The 21,963-nt window shown below is 44.0% G+C and overlaps 1 protein-coding gene across 2 annotated transcripts in view; it reads right to left on the reverse strand.

The window, feature by feature from the left end:
- LOC115654261 (cullin-associated NEDD8-dissociated protein 1-like) overlaps positions 1 to 18,488 on the reverse strand; it is a 34,089-nt gene extending 15,601 nt beyond the window's left edge. The window contains exons 1-7 of one of the 2 annotated variants that reach the window (XM_030568262.1): positions 18,231 to 18,488; positions 13,465 to 13,608; positions 7,563 to 7,717; positions 5,556 to 5,679; positions 4,644 to 4,900; positions 3,899 to 4,004; positions 2,944 to 3,095 (exon numbers count right to left, since the gene is read on the reverse strand). In XM_030568262.1, the coding sequence (XP_030424122.1) occupies positions 2,944 to 3,095; positions 3,899 to 4,004; positions 4,644 to 4,900; positions 5,556 to 5,679; positions 7,563 to 7,717; positions 13,465 to 13,608; positions 18,231 to 18,298 (1,006 nt within the window). In that variant the 5' untranslated portion in view covers positions 18,299 to 18,488. The remainder of the gene's footprint in view (positions 1 to 2,943; positions 3,096 to 3,898; positions 4,005 to 4,643; positions 4,901 to 5,555; positions 5,680 to 7,562; positions 7,718 to 13,464; positions 13,609 to 18,230) is intronic. The other variant, XM_030568263.1, reaches the window with a different exon arrangement.
- Positions 18,489 to 21,963: the final 3,475 nt, after the last annotated feature.

Raw genomic sequence — 21,963 nt, forward strand, 5'->3', positions numbered from 1 at the left:
ACAAGTAGAGAATCACCACATGCCCCCGACTTTCCCTCTCGCAGGTCATTTCTCCTCCTATTGAACTCAAAAGTGAACATGAGATAAACAGATGCCAATAATTAACATGTTTCTGGGAAAAATCAGATTTGGGTTATTCTGGACAATTTCCACAGCCAGTCATCAGAACCCAGTGCATTATAGTGGCTCGTATGTGTTACCGCTGCCCTGTGGTGGATAAAATGTCTGACTGATTCACTATGTATCGGATCCCATGGACCTCTAGTGCCTGAAGGTCTCCCTGTTAACTACAGCTATTGGAGAGTCCACTTTAGCTCATGTTGTAAGGGCTTGTGTTTTGAAGGGGGGATAAGGTCTTGAGTTCCATTTATTTTAAGGACAGAAGTAACCATTAGGGCAATCCATTATGAGGAATAATACAGGTCACAGAACTTCACAATTTCTGCATTTTACCCCATGACTTGTGGATGAGCAGGAGGAGCTCTTTTAGAAAGGCATCCGATCTCGAAAAGGTATCACATCCCGTCAGATGCTGTTAACTCCCCTCACCGTTAAACATTTGTGCCTTACTTTCCATTTGAATTATTCTAGCTCTACTCTGAGTCATGACCAGGGGCGGCTCCAGGCACCAGCAAGCCAAGCGTGTGCTTGGGGCGGCAAGCTGCGGGGGGCACTCTGCCGGTCGCCGCGATGGCGGCAGGCAGGTTGCCTTCGGTGGCATGCCTACGGAGGGTCTGCTGGTCCCACGGCTTCAGCGGACCTCCTGCAGGCTGCCGTCAAAGTCGCGGGACTGGGGACCTCCCGCAGGCAAGCCGTCGAAGGCAGCCTGCCTGTCGTGCTTGGGGCAGCAAAATATCTAGAGCTGCCCCTGGTCATGATACCCTGTGCAGCAACAGAACTGGCACATTGTGGAACTCATTCAATACCTGAAATGTATTAAGTGCACAACTGATGCGACCTGAGCCTAGAGCATGAAACGTGTTCTCTCCACATGCCCACCTCGATCTATCCCTTACCCCCCTCATTTAAAAAGAAGCTACTGAGAAAGACCTGGATCAGAGGTGGTGGCAGTTGTAACCAATGTCAGCCCGAAGGTAGCAAGACCTTTTTTATTTTTTGGATTATATTAAGTTTCACTATTTTACATCAGGGCCGCCGAGACGAGGGGGCAAGAGGGGCAATTTGCCTCAGGCCCCGGGCTCCGCAGGGGCCCCCACGAGAGTTTTTCGGGGCCCCTGGAGCAGGGTCCTTCACTCGCTCGGGGGCCCCAGAAAACTCTTGCGGGGCCGGGCCCTGGAGCTTTTTCCGCTCCCAGTCTTTGCTGCCAGGGGAGTCCTTCCGCTCCGGGGCGGAAGAACTCCCCGTCATCACATTACCGCCGAAGTGGGACCTGCCGCCGAAGTGCAACCCGGTCTTCGGCGGTAATTCGGCGGCAGGGGGCCCTTCCGTTCAGGGACCCGCCGCCGAAGTGCCCCGAAGACCCACGGCGGGGGCCCCCCGCCACTGAATTACCGCCGAAGAGTGGGCTGCACTTCGGCGGCGGGTCCCGCTTCGGTGGAAATTCACCGGCGGGGGACCCCCGCCGCGGGTCTTCGGGGCACTTCAGCGGTGGGTCCCAGAATGGAAGGGCCCCCCGCCGCCGAACAGGGCCAGCTCTGGACATTTCACAGCGCAGGGGGCCCCCCCTGCCGCTTGCCGGTCCCACGGCTCTGGTGGGCCTCCCGCAGGCATGGCTGCGGAGGGTCCGCTGGTCCCGCGGCTCCAGTGGACCTCCCGCAGGCGTGCCTGTGGATGCTCCACCGGAGCCGCGGGACCAGCGGACCCTCTGCAGGCACGCCTGCGGGAGGTCCACCGGAGCCGCCTGCCGCCAATGGCCCCAGGCCCCCGGAATCCTCTGGGCGGCCCTGTTTTACACTGTTCTGTTTGGGTATGAGTTTGGTACACAGTGCCTCAGCAGGATGTATTCAAAATCTGCATATTGGCTACTAGGAGTTCCCCTCTTCACACATGACAGAGCTGCTAGCACAGGCAGGAATACAGGCAGGAATACAGACACGCAACTGCATTAAAGTCACCAGTTCCAGCAGATAAATAAAAGACCATCAGGGGAGGGTCCAAGAGCCCCAGGAAATGTCTACAAAGCAACTGTGAGGATGCTTCCCAGCTCAGGTAGGAAGACGTGCACTATTCTGCTTGAGCTAGCACTGAAAAATTGCAGTGTGGTTGCAGCAACATAAGTGGTGCCTGAGGCTGGCCCCCTGAATACAATCCCACCTGACTGGCCTGAGCTGCTGCCTATGCCACCACTGTCACACTGCTATTTTTAGCACACAAGCAGAGGTAGCACTGTCTGTCTATCCATGCTGGGAAGTACCCTCCCAGCTGCTGTGTAGACAGAGTTGATGCCTGCCAGCTTGCAGTATGCATATAAAATAGCCTCACTCAAATGCAGGAAATGGAAGTCTGAGGATCATTTAGCAGACTGCAACCAGCACTGGCATTTTGGGGGGATTCTTTTGAATTTGGGCAATCATAGCAGCAGAGCAGCAGCTAATCGAGATACACCAGCGCTAGGGCTGGTGAACTGTGGGCATTCTGTGCCAGACACCTGCATTCACTGACAACAGCAGATGCAGCATCTCTTCAGTTTTGCTCTCTGCCAGGCTAGTTTATGGTGTCAATTCTAGCAAATGCCATCCTTCCATGAAAAGAGATGCCAGTGACACGTGGATCAGGAAAGACACAACAGTCAAGGCCCAGGTTTGGAAATCATTATAATTACAGCACTGAGAGAACTAAGCAGCTGTACTCTAATTTGGGTCAATGCAGACATTGTGAGGAAGAAGGTAATGCCATATAGTGTGAGTGGGGAGGGGAGAACTGGACCCCTTGGATACTGTATCAACAGTTCTACTAAGCATAGTCATCCTCACAAGCAGGCACCTTGGTCTTCATCCTCCCCATTTTCAGTTTCCATCATTTCCTCCTCTTCCTCCTCCTCCTCATTGTCATAGTTGTAATTTGGGTCATAAGTAATGTACTTCAGGCACAATCCCATCACACTAGGGATGTGAGGGCCAATTTCCTTTGGACACCTAGCAAGACAAAAACAAAGCCTAAGATTAACTGGAAATATGTAATTTTTATATCGATCAGCATAATTCATCCCACAAGATCCCAAAGTTTCACACAACTATACATATATATTACTGAAATGCATTCAACAGTTAAATTTCCCTTTTGCCATAGTGCATGAAGCAGGGTCATGTACCCACATGAGACTCCAAGAAGTGAGCTTCAGACTCTCATTCTCCACTACCTGGGATTCTCCCTTTAAAAGAAAACAACAAAAATGCCCCCCACAAGTTCAGTCCTACCTCTCCTCCTTAGGCAGCTCTCTAACTCTTCTCCTCAAGACCAGCCATCTCATCAGAATTAGTGTATGAAGACTGCTGCACAGCAGTCCCTTCTCAAGAGCACCATTCCCACTTCCCACCCCTTCTACAGACATCAAAAGTCTGAGCCAACTCCTTCCCAGCCACCTGAAGGACTCAAATGTTCTCCAAGAACCAGCAGAACGTGAAGTTCAGTCAGAGTGGGTATTAAACAGCCACTTACGATACCTGTATCATTTAGAAATATAGACTCCTGGATAAGAACCTATTCTCTCACATATTTGGTAAATACCTCGTACATTCAACATGCTAGATGAATAGCCCAACTTTGTAGGGATGGATTTTGTTCCTGGACTGGTATTGTATCTCTGTCTTTCCCACAATAATGCATTTAGGAAAATATGTCACTCAATTTAGTTTTTCCTCAGACCCCTTTGCACATGCACTTCCCAGAGAAGGGCAATGAAACAGAAATAAAGCACAGATTACTCAAGGGCACACACCTTCTCACAAAAGACTCGAAGGCCTGAAAGCAGTATTCCCTCAGCTCATCATCTTCCACGTTACAGTAACTAACAACTAATGGGATGATCTTCTCCAGATATTCTCCTGAAAGAGACAAAGTAAACAGCAAGGGAAATTGCTCCCCCCTTGAGCGGACTGGTAAAGTGAGAACCTAGTTACCAGCCAGTCAGTTCCAGTGCTTGGCAGAGGATTCTTTACCTGGATCTCACTGGTTATGCATCGTGAACAGCCTGCCAAACAATTTCAACAGAAGAACCACCCTGTTTTCATACAAAAAGGTTTTTTGGAGAGACAGAGATGATCTAATGGTCTGAGGAACTCCGGGAGTGTAATCCCAGATCAGCTAATGCCTCTGGCAAGTCACTTGAATACTCTGTGCCTCCATTTCGTCATGTGTAAAATGAGGTTAATAATGCTGAGCTTCCAAAAAGGGGCACTGTGAGGATTAATTAATTAGTGTTTTGGAAGTACTGCAAGATCTTGAAATGAAAGATCCTATAGAAGCACAGCCAAGCACTGAGATCCAGTGTGCCTTACCTTAGATCTGGGTGGAGATCTGAGAACCAAAAGCAGGAACCCTGCAAAGAATTGCAGAGTGCTAACTACTAGCACACCAGAAAACCAAATAGGTATGTTTCTTTTTATATCTAAAAAGGAGCAGCTTTAAAATGTAACATGCGTGCGTGTGTCTTTCTAGATATCATTCCAAGCTACTGGACCTACCTGTGCGGTGCCCAGCCTGCCTGCTGATACCCGCGATACACTGAATGTACGTTCTTGTGGTAGAAGTAGACTCATTCCTCTTCAGTTCAGCTAGCAAGTGCTCCATGAGTTCTGAGAAGATATTCCCATTGCAAGTCAAAACCAGATAGCCTAGAGCAATGATGGCTCTCTTACGCACAGCCAATCTGGGGCTTGTGAGCTGAGGAAGGAGGCAGTTCAGGATGGAGGAATGAAAAGTGTAAAGCATCCCCCCTAACCTGCAATGACAGAGGCAACACACACAAAGGAATTAGATCTTCAGCATGAAGGCTCTCTTAGCTGGTATAACTGAAATGCAAAAAAAGCAAGCTACATAAATGAGGACAAGCACATTTCTAGCAAAAACAGTGTGTGTTCTAGATTAAATCTAAAGTTGCTTTGGTTAAGACAGGGAGTGACTATTTTTCCCGTCCCTGAAACAAGAGTTTGATTTTGACAACATGCCTTTGCATGGCCCAGTTTTTTTGGTGATAAAATTCTGACTGCAGCTGACAACTTTACCTACTGTGCTGTCATTCTGAGTTATGCTTGCGTTATGTAATAAGAGAAACTGCTAGCCAAAAAAAAAAAAAGTGTGTGTGACCAAGTCATACGTGCCAAAATATATTTTTCCTTCTTTCTGCCCTTCCCTTCCCACCTCCCCAGGAGTCTCTTATGATCCTGCAATGCTACCAGTATCCTTCCAAGTTTGGAAAGATACATACGTACATTCTCTTAGCTCAGCTGGGTAATCAGACCTGCCCAGACACTTCCCAACTGGCACCAATCCCAATCCTTCAATGTTTTAGTCCTCAAAGTAGCACAAAAATCACAAACAAACACACTGTGCAGCCCCCTGCCACACATAGCTGCTTGGAGGAAATCCTTTCATACCTGCTCAACATATCTGACAGGATGTCAAGAGCCTCTAACTGCACAGATACATCCTCTTGTTTCCCAATGGCTCCAGTTAGCTGGGCCGTGATCTTTTTGCACACATTGGCTGTCATGGTGGAACCTAAGAACAGAGATGACCTTTGGTCAACTTTTTGTTTTCAAATCCACTTTTTCCTCCCTGATATTCAGAGGTCATAATGCACAGCAGCATACATGTGGACTTGTCCACAGCAGGTGGCTAAGTTCCTATGGGCCACAATGGTCTCTCCCAGTCAAAAATCACCAAAGGAAAGCAAAGGGAGTGGAACTGTCAAATAATGCTACCCTTGTGGAGAAGAGAGGAAAGAGTCTGGGATGTTGGAAAAGGCTGCTTCTCCCTGGTGATGTCTAGGCTCCTCCATTTCCTAGTAAGATGGCTGCCTGAAAAGCAATACTCCAATTGGTTCCTCTGCCCAGGCAATACCATGACCTCCCTGAGGTGGGTGCAGGCCCAGAACAGAAGTAAATGCTGCTAGGAACATCATTAACTTCTGCATTAAGAGGAACGTGCTGCAGGCAGACCTGCTTCCTGGCTCCACTTTTTCCAACCCCGATCACCTCCCCACCTCAATCCAACACGGGAGCACCAATGTCCACATGGAGTGGAGTAAGAAGTGAAAGAAGCAAGCAATGAAGTCTCCCCTCCTCCCTCTTCTGTCCTCACACATGGAGTACTAGGCCCAACTCTTGGGAAGGCGGCTCAGATGATCTATTCCCAGTTACATCTCTACCTGGATAGTACACGAATTCGGATATAACGCAGTCAAGCAACAGGGAGCCCACGGCCCTTTAAATCCCTACCTGAGCCCCGCTGCCAGAGCTCTGGCAGTGATTTAAAGGACCTGGGGTTCTGGCCACTGCAGGGAGCCCCAAGCCCTTTAAATCCCCGCCCAAGCCCCGCTGCCAGAGATCTGGCCATGATTTAAAGGGCCTGGGGCTCCCCACAGCAGTTGGAGCACTGGGCCCTTTAAATCAACACTAGGGAAACCAGTCTGGCACGGCATACCAGACCAAACCTGATATAACACAGTCTCACCTATAAGGCGGTGAGATTTTTTGGCTCCCAAGGACTGCGTTATATCAGGGTAGAAGTATACTACAATAGGACTATTTCAGTTCATGTGACATACACCATGAAAGGTCTCTAAAACGATGGCTCTCAAGTATTTAAAATTTAGCAGAGTTTGTAAACAGAGCTTGAAAGCTATCTGCATGAAAAATAATTCCAGCGAGTACAACTGCCAGCTTAAAGTCAAAGATAGTAATGCTGCCTTGGGGGAGGAGGGGAAGTTGTCAGATGCATGAGAGATGGCATCAAAGCACAGAAACGGCTGAAGAGACAGCACAAATCTCTGTGCACTTAAGAGATATATTATTGAAGAACTACTATTGTGTTTACTGGAAACCCAGCTCAATTCGTTGTTTTGTCCCATGGCTGTAGAAACTGGGCAGAAGAGGCAGCCTGGAGAGGCTGTCAATAGTAAAAAGACACAGGCAGTGAAACACTGTACATGGAGGTAGTGAATGTATCTGTGCTGCTAAAATCCAGAAGACATTAGATTCACCATTTGTGGAAACCAGACAGGGAGCAGCCCTGCTAGACTTTAGTATAGTCTCTCTGAGTGATGGCCCCAAGCAACAACATTTGAATCCAGGGTTTATGATTTCGGGCTATTATGCAGATAGGGGTTATTTGCAAACATTAGAAGATGAAGGTTCAGATTTCAAGCACCCCCATTTTGCGGGTGATTAGATCTAGGGTTTTGTTTTGAGTCCTATCTTTAATCATCAATTTTATTACCATCTTCAACTCTTTATTCATTACATAGTAATGGTGGGCACAGGGCTAAGGTATTACAAACAGCACTGGGCAGGGGAAGAGGGAATCCCATCAAACTCCAGGTTCTGTATTCTGCTTCCTAAAGGCTGTAGTAGATTTTACCGTATTTCAGGGAGGGATTTTACCTGTAGATGCTGGAGGCAGCTCTGAGATGACTGTTTTCAGACCAATGCTGGAGATATCCCGAAGTTGTTCCTTGTCTGATAACATGTTTGTACACAGAGAGTCCACAATAGTTTCTACCTGATATTCTTTCACTTTGCTGACCAAAGGGCCCAAACTACAGAAGGAAAAAAAAAGACAGACCAAATGTGAAGAATGCTATTCTCTAGAAACTACACTTCATGTCAAACGAAGGATGATCTGGTTGGTCTTGGATTTCAGATGTATTCCTTCAGAATTCTTTAAGATAAAGAGGGCACCTGATCTATTGTTGCAAACACTGCCATCATTACTGAAACATGTTTAAAATCCAAAAAACTTATGTGAAATGGTCTGTCAGAAATCTATACTCATCATACTTTGTATTCCAGCTAGTTAGCACATCAGATAGCGTCTGATCCAAAGCCCACTGAAGTCAATGGAATAATAAAAGATTAGGATTGGAAGAGATCTCAGGAAGTCAGCCAGGCCAACCCCCTGCTCAAAGCAGTACCAACACCAACTAAATCACTAGAGACTCACTGAAGTCATTATTAGATCCATAGTGGAGAACATCAGTTAGTCTGTTGGAAATATGGAGGGGGACACCAAGTTATTTATACCAAATAAGATTTTCTTAATTGAATGTGCAGTTTACTAACTAATAGACTGAATTATGACAAGGCAGCCATGTTAGTTCTTTTAACACCAAAATCTATAGTCATGTTTTAAAAGGTGCCAAAAAACTGACCAGTCTAAAAAGAACATTAACATTTCCATGTGTAATTTACCTCTTGTTGCCCACTGCTATGTGGGCTGAGAACTCTGCCTCTGTACAGTGTAAGAACAAGAGTTGATTAACCAAATCCAGTATTAAATTTCATCTCTTATGTTGGTAACAACATGAGATTTTCTCTAATGAATCCACTATTCAAAATTACATGTGCAATAACTGTCAGTAGGGTGTTTACAAGCAGTTAGTTTCAAATATTTGATATTCAAAGATTGAGCTGTGTTAGTTAGTTTTGATTAGACAAGTAATGTCTCAGTTCTCTAATCAGATGAATGTAACTCTTCAAATCAGGTTTCAAGTTTCTGAATTCAAAATTCATTCATCTTCCATGAATATTTTATACAATGTCATGGCAATTAGTTGTTTGCACAAACATTCCACTAACAAATTTGGTTGCTAGAACATTCAGAAAATACAAACACAAAGGAATGCAAACACAGGCAAAGAAAATTCAATTTTTTATTGAAATGAACATTCACAGAAAATATGTTTAGCCCAACTCTAATAGTAATAATACATTGTACTTCTATAGCTTAAGTGATTTGCTCAAACTCACACAAATCAGCAGCAGCATCATCAACAACAGAAACCCTTAATCCTGTGCCTTAACTGCATTCTTCCACCTTCCACAGGTCTCACTGGGAAAGTAACTCACAGAGTATCTTGCTTACAGAGAAACACCGTGAGCCAGATTCTGCAGGCTTTATTTGGGGAATGACTTCAATCTGAGTTTGGCCTGAATACTGGCTAAACTATCAAGTTCTCCAACTATTTTCTACTATTTCCTGTGGGCTGACCCTGCCATCACATAGTATGGGGACTTAATCCATAACATGCCCCTTTGTGTAACCTGTTTATCAATTAAGAAATCTGTGGTATATGAAAGATGATGTCATACTGTTTTCTGGGTATGCATCTTTAAATGTGAAGGAGTCTCCCAGTCTGATGCAGGAACAGCAACTGCCATTTTGAATTCCATTTTAGATGCAGAACGTTAGAGGGAGTCACTGCATTTGTTTGTGCTCACCATCTTCCATGTAGAGACTAGACTTGTTCTCTTTCCTCTGTTATAAACTAAGGCATCCAATCTGAATAATACATATGATACGTAACGTATCTTGCACTTTCCATATGGAAAAGTTATCAGAATTTAGCAGCTGACCGAGGGAGGGAGCCATCTTGCTCAGCAGGATTCTAAAGAAACGCTGCCAAGCTGTTATTCCAAGGTAAAAATACATAGATGACCAGCTCCCAAAGATTTAACACTCAGCAATAGTATTCTCTCAATTGGCTACAAACCTAACTATGTGAACATGGTGACAGAAAGAGGATTCCTTTGCCACAATTTTTGCTACTGTCGATAATACCTGTAAGACAAACTCAGTTTTCAAGAAGGCTAATGCTTCATATAAACCGGGACTGGAATTTTAGGCTTAGTATCCCGTATTGTATTATGGTAAAACCATATGACTGCTGTTTCCTTGGGACTCTTATCAAAGCCAGTTGTCTATCTAATTCATGAAGAAAGAATGCCAATTGTTCCGGAGAGTCCAAAACCCTGTGCAGCACCATGTGGCCTCCATCAACATATTCCAGTCTTACTAAAGTTTACTGAGATACACAATCTGAGCCAGATCTGGTTCCCACTGAAGCAAAAGCAACATTCCCTTTGATTTCAAAGGCAACTGAATGGAACCCTTAGATTAAGAATTCTTCATGTAAACAATTTGACTATTAAGAATTTTTATATTAGAAAGTGTCACTGTTCTGTATTTTGTTACAATATTTATGACTGTCCATAGCTGATAAAATCCTCTGAAAGCCTAAAAACAACAAGTATCTTTACCTACAGTGTTTTATCCTTGTCTATTTGGCAAACCTTGTATTTTTGCTTGTTGTGATGCTAATTGTGCAGAATCTGTATGAACCTACATTTATTTCCTTTTTGGTGTATCAGAACCACAACAGAGTGAGGCATAGACCTGCTGACAGAATTTAGCATTTATTAAAGTTAACACTGTGAGCTCACATGTAATCTGGTTTTTGGTAGGAACTTTTTTTTTTTTTTTAATTCCGTGATCAAGGCAAAAATAGATATTTAAAATCCAAATGATTCTTCTGAAGTACAAAAGTTTGAAAACTAATATAAGCATTAAGCACTAATGTAAGCGTTTTTTGTCCATGAATCTCAAAGTACCTGTTTATCCTTATTTTACATATAGCAAACCCAAGACACAGAAGTTAAGTGATTTGCCGGGATCAAAGAAAGAGTTATGGATGATCCAGGAATAGACGAAGGTCTCCTGAATCCCAGTCCTGTGCTCTATATAGACCAAACAGATCAGATGTTGGGCCTAACCAGACTGTCAGCATCCTAAGGAATCTCTTGTTAAAGATATTGACCATGTGATCATAGAATCCTAGAATCGTAGGACTGGAAGTGACTTTGAGATGTCTTCCAGTCCAGTCCCCTGCCCTCCAGGCAGGGCTAAGTATTATCTAGACCAGCGGCTCTCAGCTTTTCCAGACTACTGTACCCCTTTCAGGAGTCTGATTTGTCTTGTGTACCCCAAGTTTCACCTCACTTAAAAACCTGTGCTTCAGCCCCACGTGGTGGGCTCAGGCTTTGCCTTTCTGCCCCGGGCACCAGCGAGTCTAAAACTGGCGACCCCATTAAAATGAACTTGCCCACAAGTTTGAGGGAACTGCTGATATAGTATATAGAAAAGTATGAACAAGTCATTGTCTGTATGAAATTTTAGTTTGAACTGACTTTGCTAGTGATTTTTATGTAACCTAGGCAAATATCTAGATGAGCTGATGTACTCCATGGAAGACCTCTGCATACCCCTGGGGGTACATATACCCCTGGTTGAGAATCACTGATCTAGACCATCCCTGACAGGTGTTTGTCTAACCTATTCTTTAAAATCTCCAGTGACAGAGATTCCACAACTTCCTTAAGCAATTTATTCCAGGGCTTAACTACTCTGACAGGAAGTTTTTCCTGATGTCCAACCTAAACTGCCCTTGCTGCAGTTTAAACTGATTGTGTCTTGTCCTATTCTCAGAGATTAATGAGAACGATTTTTCTCCCTCCACCAGGTTAGCAACCTCTTACGTACTTGAAAACCGTTATGTTCCCCACCAGTCTTCTCTTCCCCAGATTAAACAAATCCAATTTTTTCAATTGTCCTTTATAGGTCATGTTTTCTACACCTTTAATTATTTTTGTTGCTCTTCTCTAGACTTTCTCCAATTTGTCTACATCTTTCCTGAAATGTGTCACCCAATACTGGACACAATACTCCAGGTGAGGCCTAATCAGTGCAGAGTAGAGTGGAAGAATTACTTCTTGTGTCTCGTTTACAACACTCCTGCTAATTATTGGTTCTCAAACTTTTGTACTGGTGACCCCTTTCACATAGCAAGTCTCTGAGTCTGACCCCCCCCCCATAAATTAAAAACACTTTAAAATATATTTAAACACCATTATAAATGCTGGAGGCAAAGCGGGGTTTAAGGTGGAGGCTGACAGCTCATAACCCCCCATGTAATAACCTCAACCCCCTAAGAGGTCCCAACCCCCGGTTTGAGAAGCCCTGTGCTAATACATCCCATAATGTTTTCTTTTTTTGCAACGGCGTTACACTGACTTATATTTAACTTGTGATCCACTGTGACCCCCAGACCCTTTTCTGCAGTAGTCCATCCTAGGAAGTAATTTAATCCTATCCTCCAAAGCATTTGCAACTCCTCCAAGCTTGGTATCGTTCACAAACTATTTTTTGATCTGGACCCCTCTCTGAAGAAATAAAATTTTAAGGATGCAAGTTTAGATATGGCAAAATCTACAATATAAGCCTTTCAATAGTTTCACCTACTGTTCCTACAAAACTATTATACATGCATCCCTACAATTCACCCCTTTCCACACATCTCTCACCATAACTAGAGACTGTCTCTGCCTTATATCAGACAGCAAGTATTCATAAGAAAGATTCAAGGAAGCCAGGGCCAGACTAACCTTTTGTGGGCCCCCATGGAGGAAATGGAGCATGGCGCAGGGAGGTCAGTCCCCAGACCAAGGGGCCAGCCAGGGACATGGTAGGGGGAGCCCCGCTCTGCTCCGCCTAGCCCATTGGGAGGGCACTAATCACAAAGCAGCAGTTGCCAGACCCACCGTGGCCCTGTGATGCCAGCATGCCCCTTCCCCTCAGGGAGTGGGCCCATGCCACGCCACAGAGTTCCCTGCCCAACACCCCCACCCCTCAACTCCCTATGACCAGGCCCCCCCCCCAGACCTTCCCCAGAAATGCACAGCACCCTGCACAACACCACCCCTGCCCAGGACTCCCCTGCCCACAGCCCCACAACTGCCCGGCACCCCCCACAGAACCTCCACTCCCTATTGCCCCCTCACAGCCCAGCACACACACCCACCCAAACTCCCTAGAGACCCACTCCCCCATGCCCTACCTCCCGGCTGCACTCACCGGCCCTGCTGGGAGGTGACTGTGTCTAGTGGGCTGAGCCAGCAGTGCAGTCAGGGCTGGCCCGGGGGCCGGGAATCGCTCTGTCCCTTCAGGAGTGGTGAGATCAGCCAGGCCAAGGCCTGCCCTGGCTGGGCTTCCTCAAGACGCACTTGCCTGGAGGGGCCCAGACAAGCCCTCCATATCCCCCAGGCTGAGACTTGCCAGGCTTCTGCCCCAGTCCCAGGCGGTTCAGCTCTGGGGAGACAGGCAGGGCCCCACAGGCCTGGAGCCAGAGGTGCACTGGGGTCCTGCCAGGGAGCAGAGAGGATCGGGGGGTGGGGCCAGGGGGAGTAGAGGAGTCCTTGGCCACCCAGCGGGCAAGCCACAAGGAGCAAGTGATGGGCGGGAGGAAGGAGCGGGTGGTTGGGACGCAGTGCAAGTGCAGTAGGCTGGGGCCTCTTCTGAGCGTGGACCTGGCTCCATGGAGCCACTGTAAACCTGGCATTGTGGAAGCTATAAGACACTGTATACCTAGGGCTCTATTCTAAAGATTTTTCTGGATTATTTGACAGTTTCATTGCTGCTAACATGCATATTACCCCATACAGAGGCTCTTACCACTTGACAGCCAAGTTCTGCACCTCCCCGTTTTTGTCCTCAAGCAGTTTTAAAAGCATTTTCACAACTTTCTTCTCACTGTCTTCATCCAGCTTTATGGAATCCTTCTGCAGTTCCATCATCAGGTCATTGGTGGCCATAAATCTGAAACATGGAACAACAACAATAGGTTGACTGGTATGTAAACAAAGATACATTTCACAGCACAGAGATCAGTGTGGAGGATAAAATTTAGTATTCACATGGCACAAATATGGAAAGCACTTAAACACTAATTAATCCTCACAACCTTCCTGTGAGTCAGTTAAGAAAGCAGTCCCCCTCCCCCCTACAACCCCGGTTTGGACAAGTAGGGGAACTCAGGCAGAAGGAATTGGTGGCAAGAATTCAGCTAGTTCAGAACTAAGTGAGCTAAGACACAGGAGAATTTTAAATTATTCTCTCCCCTCAAATCTTCTCTGAAAAATGACTCTATAAAAATGGTATCATGGCATTTCACATATACTTTGTCTCAATTATTCCAGAATGAATGGTCTCAGGTTACTAGAGTAAAATGTGTTTTCTAATTGCCAGTCCTGCAAAAGCCAACTTGGGGTTTGAAAATCCAGATAGGTTCTTTCTAGCTTACTCATCTAGCTTACTCATCATTACTAGTCAGGGCCGGCTTTAAGAACTGTGGGGCCCGATTTGAATACTCGGCAGCAGTCCAGGTCTTTGGCGGCACTTTGGCGGGGGGGGGTCCTTCCCTCGCTCCGGGTTTTCAGCGGATCCCTGGCCACTGAAATGCCACCAAAGACCCAAAGCGAGTGAAGGATGCCCCCGCTGCCGCCGAAGTGCCACCGAAGACCCAGACCGCCAACAGGTGAGTAAGAAAAATTAAAAAGGCGCCTAAAGTGTGGGTCCTCTTAGACGTGGGTGCGGGGCCCGATTCCAGGGAATCGGTCTAAAGCTGGCCCTGTTACTACTAATAAAACTTCTGACAGACAGATTCTGCCTTCAGTTACTCTGAGGCACAATTATAAAACTGAGGTCAGAATGTGGTTCAACAACTATACCTTTGCTAACAATTCTGTTGGTAATGCACGAGACAAAATAAAATCTAGCTCACTCTCTTGCAAAGTTGACAGAGTAAAAACTTATTTTAAATCACTCAAACAAGCAGATAGTATGTGGATTACACAGAGAGAAAATCTGTTGAGAAAGAAAGTGCCACTTTTACATAATCACTCCTCAGACTAGAAGTGCACTTTAAAGTTATCTAGGCTAGTGTTTCTCAACCTTTTTGATACCAGGGACCAGCTCGCTGCCTTCCTAAACTGTGTCAAGGAGATCTCAGGGACTGGCGCCACATGGACTGGTCATTGAGAAATACTGATCTAGGCTATATTTAAACTTCTATTGTTCAGTCTAGTCACTCCGTTGTTTATATCCTTCTGGAGTTTCTTGTATTCTTCAAAAGTCTGAACGGTTGCATCATCAGCAAATTTAACCTCCTATCTTGTTTACTTCCTCCTTAGACTCCTTTTCTATACTGGGAAAATGTGTGTTTTTCTGCACCAGTGTAGCCTCACCAATGCTACTAATATTGAAAGCTGTACTGTAGTCAGGATGTAGGCACTTTTACCATCCCGGCTTATGAGATACAAGGCATACTACCTATTCTACAGCTTCTACTGTTGCTTGCACTAGTGAAGCTGCACTAGTGCAAAAGAGACATTTTTCCAGGTTACCAATACCCCAAATCATCAATATCTACATCACAGTTCCCAATATTGATCCTTCTCATATCCCACTTGTGGAGAAGCAGTCATTCATGATGATTCTATTCCTTATTGCCACTAGCTAATTAGATTTGTTTAACAAAACTAACATTCAGCTAGATGGATGACTTTCAAATGCACATCTTTTCACAAATGATACCAAATATTTGGCCTCCAAGTTCAGAAAATCCTTAGAATTGCAGCTCCCTATTAGTGAGTGTAATTTTATAATACAGATAAATATCCAAAAGGGAGTAAATGGAAATAACTCTCTCTCGTTTTACAAGCTGCTACAGCTACATTTTAAAATCAATCTTCTGATCAGCACGTTCAGCATTTAAAAATCCTACCACAATAGTTTTGCCATGTCTGTGTGTAAGACTGTGCTCGAGTAGCAAAATAACTATATCTGGGATAAGAGATGGCTGGACTCTTCTATCACCAGCCAGAAACTGAAGATGAGAGAATTAGAGGAATTACTGATCTACAATTTAAACAATATTTGACTTTATTTACGATTAAGCAAGGACTATTTAGCTCCACTTTAAATTGGAAGTCTGCACAAAGCTGGAAAACACATGTAAAGATCCTGAATAAGAGGTAATGAAGCTGCTCTATCATCAGCTTCATTAGGAAAAAAAAACTAGACGATATGTCTGGTTTTTTTTAATGACAAAATAGAAGTTATACTGCTGTAAACAAAAACAGCAATATACTATTTTATAGGTACTCTTTTATAAACCACCTCAAACCTTCCTATCTGGCATAAACATTACCCATCCTGGCTGGGGGAAGGGGTACAGTTTGCAGAACTGCAATAGAGTAAAATTTTTCATAGTGAATCAGCAAATTTTTTAAACACGCCTATTACGTTTTATTTATAGAGCACCTTTAATACCACTGACTCCAAAGTCTAACAAGTTTTATTTGCCTTTCCAGAAACATGTATACCCAAAAGAATAAAAGCAGTAGAGCATCTTGGTTCATTTAGAGAAGTATTTTGGCAGAAACAAAAGATTTCCTCAACATGCCAATATAGTTTAAAAATAAAGGATCTGAGAACAGCAAATACCTGTAATACTGTACCCAAGGATGTGGATACATGTGCTAAACTTTACTAAAACTTCATAAAACGCTTTTCAAAGGCAAAATGCTGCACATAAAACATGACAAAAACATGACCAATAAAATTAAAGTACTCCTTAAAGAGGCATTTCAAAATCCAACTGCATGCATGGATGGTATGATGATACATACACAGGACAATTACCACTTAATTTAAAGGACCTCTAATTAAAATAAAATCTTTAAAAAAAAATCAGAATAAGCTACTAGTAATATTTTAGGATCAAATTCTATTTTAAGATCTGCTCTCTGATACTTTAGAACAAATCCCACTGATGCCAACAGAAGTCACTTAGGGCATAGTTTTGGCCCCGAGATTATTAAAATAGAAGTTGTTTTAATTTACTTATCTCATTATTAAACTATTTGTTCAGTTTGGGCATTTCTCTCTTTTTGGACAATTGAGAGAGAATTGCATGTTTCCTTCTAGTCAGTTTCACTTAGGGTTCTCTAGCACAATGCTGCAATGTTTAAGTTGCAGATGCATATTTACAAAATATTAAATTCTGGTTTTTCTTTGAACATAAAAAAAATCTATATTTTGGGCCCCTAACTACCTGATAATAGTATCAGAGGAGTAGCTGTGTTAGTCTGGATCTGTAAAAAGATCACCCATGAAAGCTTATGCTCAAATACATCTGTTAGTCTATAACAGGGGTAGGCAACCTATAGCACACATGCCAAAGGCGGCATGCGAGCTGACTTCCAATGGCACTCACATTGCTCGGGTCCTGACCACTGGTCACGGGGGTGGGGGCACTCTGCATTTTAATTTAATTTTAAATGATGCTTCTTAAACATTTTAAAAACCTTATTTACTTTACATACAACAATAGTTTAGTTATATATTTTAGACTTCTAGAAAGAGACCTTCTAAAAACGTTAAAATGTATTACTGGCAAGCGAAACCTTAAATCAGAATGGATAAATGAAGACTTGGCACACCACTTCTGAAAGGTTGCCAATCCCTGGTCTATAAGGTGCCACAGGACTCCGTTGCTTTTTACCTGATAATAGTGACCCTTAGTTCCTCTTTAACAGGTTAGTATATCTTACCCTTTTACTTAATCATTTACTCAGGCCAATAGAAACTACATGTGTTACTCCATATCAACTTTCCCCTTCACTTTCGTGGCTTATGACTGATGCTTCACCTACACTATTACTTTATTTGAACTCCAAGTGGGTTTGTTTACCCCTCTCCAAACACATACAAATAAACCAGCCATGAGGGACCGCCACCATCCAACTTCTTTTAAAAGACCTCATATGCCTTTTTATATTTCTTAAACAGCACAGAAAACACAGCAGATATTTTCCCAGATAATAACAACTGATTAGGATTTTTCTCCCCTGGCTGCCGCTGTCCAGTGCCCCTCAGACCTCATTTCTGGCGGGGGGTGGGGGGGGAAGAAGAGGGTACTATAAAATAAGAGCAAAATCCCTAACCACTTGTAAGATAAACTTAAAAACAAAACAAAACAAAACAAAAACTTAGCTTGCTTCCCTATCACCAACCACGGAGCCCTTAGTTTGGGCTTTCATGTGTTTACCAAACAATCCCGGAACATGCAGCAGATTCCTCACCTTTTGGGGGGCGGGGGGGTTGCACTGATTGCAGCTGACCCTTAAGGAATTTTGCAATTGGCATCTCCTCTTTTTTAGGGTTTTGTACTAGCTGCAATTAATAAAACAACCCCTCTCCACTCTAGGAGGGTTGAGCTATTTGCAGTCAGCATGATCTCTCCCTTGTATGGGTTTGCATATATACATCTTTCTACCCCTAACTAGAGTGTTGCGATTAACAAGATCTCCTTCCTCTTAAAGGTTTGCAATTAACATCTCCCCCAAACTAATCTCAAACAGCAGCTGGGATCCTACCTAAAATCTTTGTCAGTGGATGTCATCTTCTCCAGGAGGTTAGAGATGTGATACGACACGTTAGTCATCTTGCCCTGCAGCTCCTGGAAGGTGCTCCCCTGGATTTTTTAGGGGGTGTTGAAGTTTCGTGCTGCCCTGAGTCGGGGTGCTGCTTGCTGGAGATCTGCATGGAGAATATGGCGACAGAAGGGACACAGTGAGGCGGGGAGGGGAGTTTCCTCTCTTACCCCCCCCTTAGAAGTCGCTGGAAAAGCTGAGCCCCTGCACTGTAATCATGGGATATAAATAGTCTGGAGCCCAGGCTGCTGAGTTAAGGGCGCCACCTGCTGACAGTTATTTGTAGCCTCTCAAGTTACAGCAGGGAGCGGAAAAGGGACAAGGTGCAGAAGCAGCTGCTTGCTCTCTCACCTCCCTCCACCTCTTTTTCTGCATTCCCTCTCCCAACACTACCGATTGCCAAGCTAGCTATTGATAGGTGAACAGAATCGTTCTCCTTTATGATTAACATTCTCCTGCTGGCATTCCTGTTTCATTCATGGCATTCATAATCTTGAGTTTGGTGAAATTAGGGTTGCTCCATTGTGCTGAAGTGTGACACTCTACATGCTGTTTTATGTGCTATTATCACTAAGAGAACAGGGCTGACTCAGAAAACAGAAGGATTCTGTCTACCCCAACACCTTGGTTTACAGCAAAGAAGAGGCAAGAAAAACTTAAAAATGTACATGATGGTTTAATACGTCCCTTTGTAATCTACTGGTCCATGTGTATTACACAGCCCCCTCGGTGCCCCATTCGCAGAGGATGTGAGTCTGCTACAACCCACAGAACCTGGCTCTTTAGATCAAGCAGTGGCAGCTTTTGCATTTAGCTCTGGAGGTCCTAGTGGTTGGGCATGCTGGTGGCTGTCACACTAGCAAAATATTATAATCTATTAAAGTTTTCATAAGGAGATTGGTATCAAAAGGGTGGCTGTGTTAGTCTGGATCTGTAAAAGCAGCAAAGAGTCCTGTGGCACCTTATAGAACTCTTTGTTGCTTTACATAAGGAGATTGTTTCTTTATTATATTCTATAATCACTTACTGGTACCAGCATACTACTCACTTTACTTACACTAAGACCGATCTGGCCCCAAATAATTCTGTAAAGACAACACAGTTAAGGATGGAAAGAAATATTAGTATTTCCATTTTACAGATGTGGAATTGAAGCACAAAATTACTTAGTCAAAGTTACAAGGGAAGTCTATGGCAAACATGAGAATTAAACCCATCAGGTCCCAAGCCTTATCCACAAACCATCTATGATGAAGTAGGACTGTTCTTAATGTTTCCTCTGCATACTGTGTGGGTGACTCAGTTTCTCCTAGGCATTTCTTAAGTCTCTAGGGAGTGAGAGTATTGCAGTGCAAAGGGCCAGTGTGCATAAATGACCAGCACTCTGTCTCCTGGCAACTAATGGCTGGGGCCCTTCTCCCAGCAAGGAGATAGCTAAAGGTGTTGGAGAACAAAGGAATCAGGTGACCTCCTGGCCTGGGAAAGGAACAAAACCCAGAGAGGAGAGGCTGGAGGGTGAGTCAGTTTGGGGCTGGCTGCAGACGAGAAGTGAACGCAGATGGGGTTGTCTGGCTCACTGCCCCCTCCCCGCCCCCAGAATGGACCTGGCTGAGGGGTCCTGTTCTCTGTACCTACAAGCTCTGTTTTAGACTGTATTCCTGTCATCTAATAAACTTCTGTTTTGGTTGGTTGAGTCACGTCTGACTGCAAAGTGGGAGTGCGTGCAGGACCCTCTGGCTTCCCCAAGACCCCACCTGGGTGAACTCGCTGTGAGAAGAACACAGAGGGGCAAAGGATGCTGAATGCTCCAAGGTCAGACCCAGGAAGATGAACCCGTGTGAGCTTCTTGCCCTGAGGGCAGTCTGCTCCAAGAGAGAGGAGGCTCCCCAAAGTCCTGACTCGCTTTGTGGGGAGCAGTTCCAAAGCATTGCCCGGGGACTCCATGACACCATCCTTCTTTCTTTCAGGCTCAGCAACAAATAAATAATTTAAAAACAGCATTAGCAACCTCAAACAAGCTTTAGAGCTTTATAAATGCTAATGCTATAAATGTTAAAGCCTCGTGTCAGATCATTTTAGGCCCAAATGTAGGTTTTCTTTACAAACAAAAATTTCAATAAAAACTTTTGTCTTCATTTCATGAAAATGTTAAAAGCTTTTAGTTTGGATTTAAACCTTGGACAAACCCAAACACTGTGTTATTGCATGAGAACCAGAAAGAGAAACCTACATGTAGTTTTCATTGTCCAAACTGAATGAAATGCAAAAAGTAAATAAAATTAATGGTGGAAAAAAAAGTTAATTTAAAAATTTTCACTTATAATCTCAGGTGTTGTTAGCAGCTTTTTTTAAATCTACATTCTACATAATTATTGTTTATTTGTACTGTGATGATGCCTAGGGATTCCAGTTATGGACCAGGGCCTCACCTGTGCTAGGCACTGTACAAACACATAAAATCCACAACAGACTGAGGTTCATTTTTCCAAACTGTTGTTTTGCTGGTCTCAGAGCACTGCAGAGACAGTGACCTTAGCTCTGGGGATGCATGGGTGGGAGTACATGATGAGAAGATTGTCTTTGCAAAGCACACTCAGGTGGCCTTGCTGTACCGTACAAGGAGCAGGAGGCTCAGTTCCTCTAATTCCCTCCTAATAGATCATCTTCACTAGTAACCTGTCCAGAATGGAGAAGCACTGCTTTCCGCAATCTACAATCACGTTACCCTTGCCCTGCAGTCTTCAGGTGTCTGTAGAGTTGAAGATTAATATAAAGAGGTCTTTGGGGCTTTTAAAGCTTGTGGGGTACAATATTAGCTCTTAGATATCATTTTTCATCTGAAGATCCGAAAGCACTTTACAAAGGAAAATAAATATCATTCTCAACACTTTACAGATGGAGAAATTGAGACAGAGAAACATTAAATGACTCACCCAAATTCTCCAAATTAGTCAGTGCGAATGTCAGGATTAGAAATGCCTAACTCCCAGTCCATCGACCTCTTCACTAGGCTGCCCTGTCTCCTAGGGGCAAGGGGTATTCTGCAAACATCATCTTAAGGTCCCATTGTTGTATCTTAAGTTGTTAAGTAATTGCATCTTATCCCTTCACATCCATCTGAGACTTTCCCTCCTTGTAACTGATAACTCAAAACATTCTCCCTTCCCTACAAAAGGATTTCTGCTATGACCACTATTTGCCCCAACATTTATTCCTTCTCCCATGTATATATTTTTGGAGTTAGATGCCCAGTAACATTATATTTGATTATAGGAGGGAAGTGATTTTATTATATATTATTTCTCCCTTCTTATTATTGCAGTGCTCTGAGCCCTTTGAGAGTAAGGATTAAAAATTTAGTTATTACAACATGACAAATCTGTGACCATCTAAGGTTTCACATTTGCAATTATTCTGCACACAATGGCCACAGAAATCCCAATTATTGATTGGTTTGAGATGCAAAAGGGTAAAAGCCTGTCTTAGGGACCAGCAGACTTTAGGTTTATTTAGAATCCAGGAGACTTTTCCTCCCCTGAGCTCTGTGTGGCTGCATGGAAGCTCATTGCAGGATGGGGGCCGTACAGGTAGAAATTTTGAGAAGCTAACCTTTTAGATGCTAACTGTGGTGTCCTAACAACTGGAAGAAACTTTCAACAATTATTTAAAATATTGG

This window comes from Gopherus evgoodei, chromosome 7 (genome assembly GCF_007399415.2).
Source record: "Gopherus evgoodei ecotype Sinaloan lineage chromosome 7, rGopEvg1_v1.p, whole genome shotgun sequence".
NCBI lineage: Eukaryota > Metazoa > Chordata > Testudines > Testudinidae > Gopherus > Gopherus evgoodei.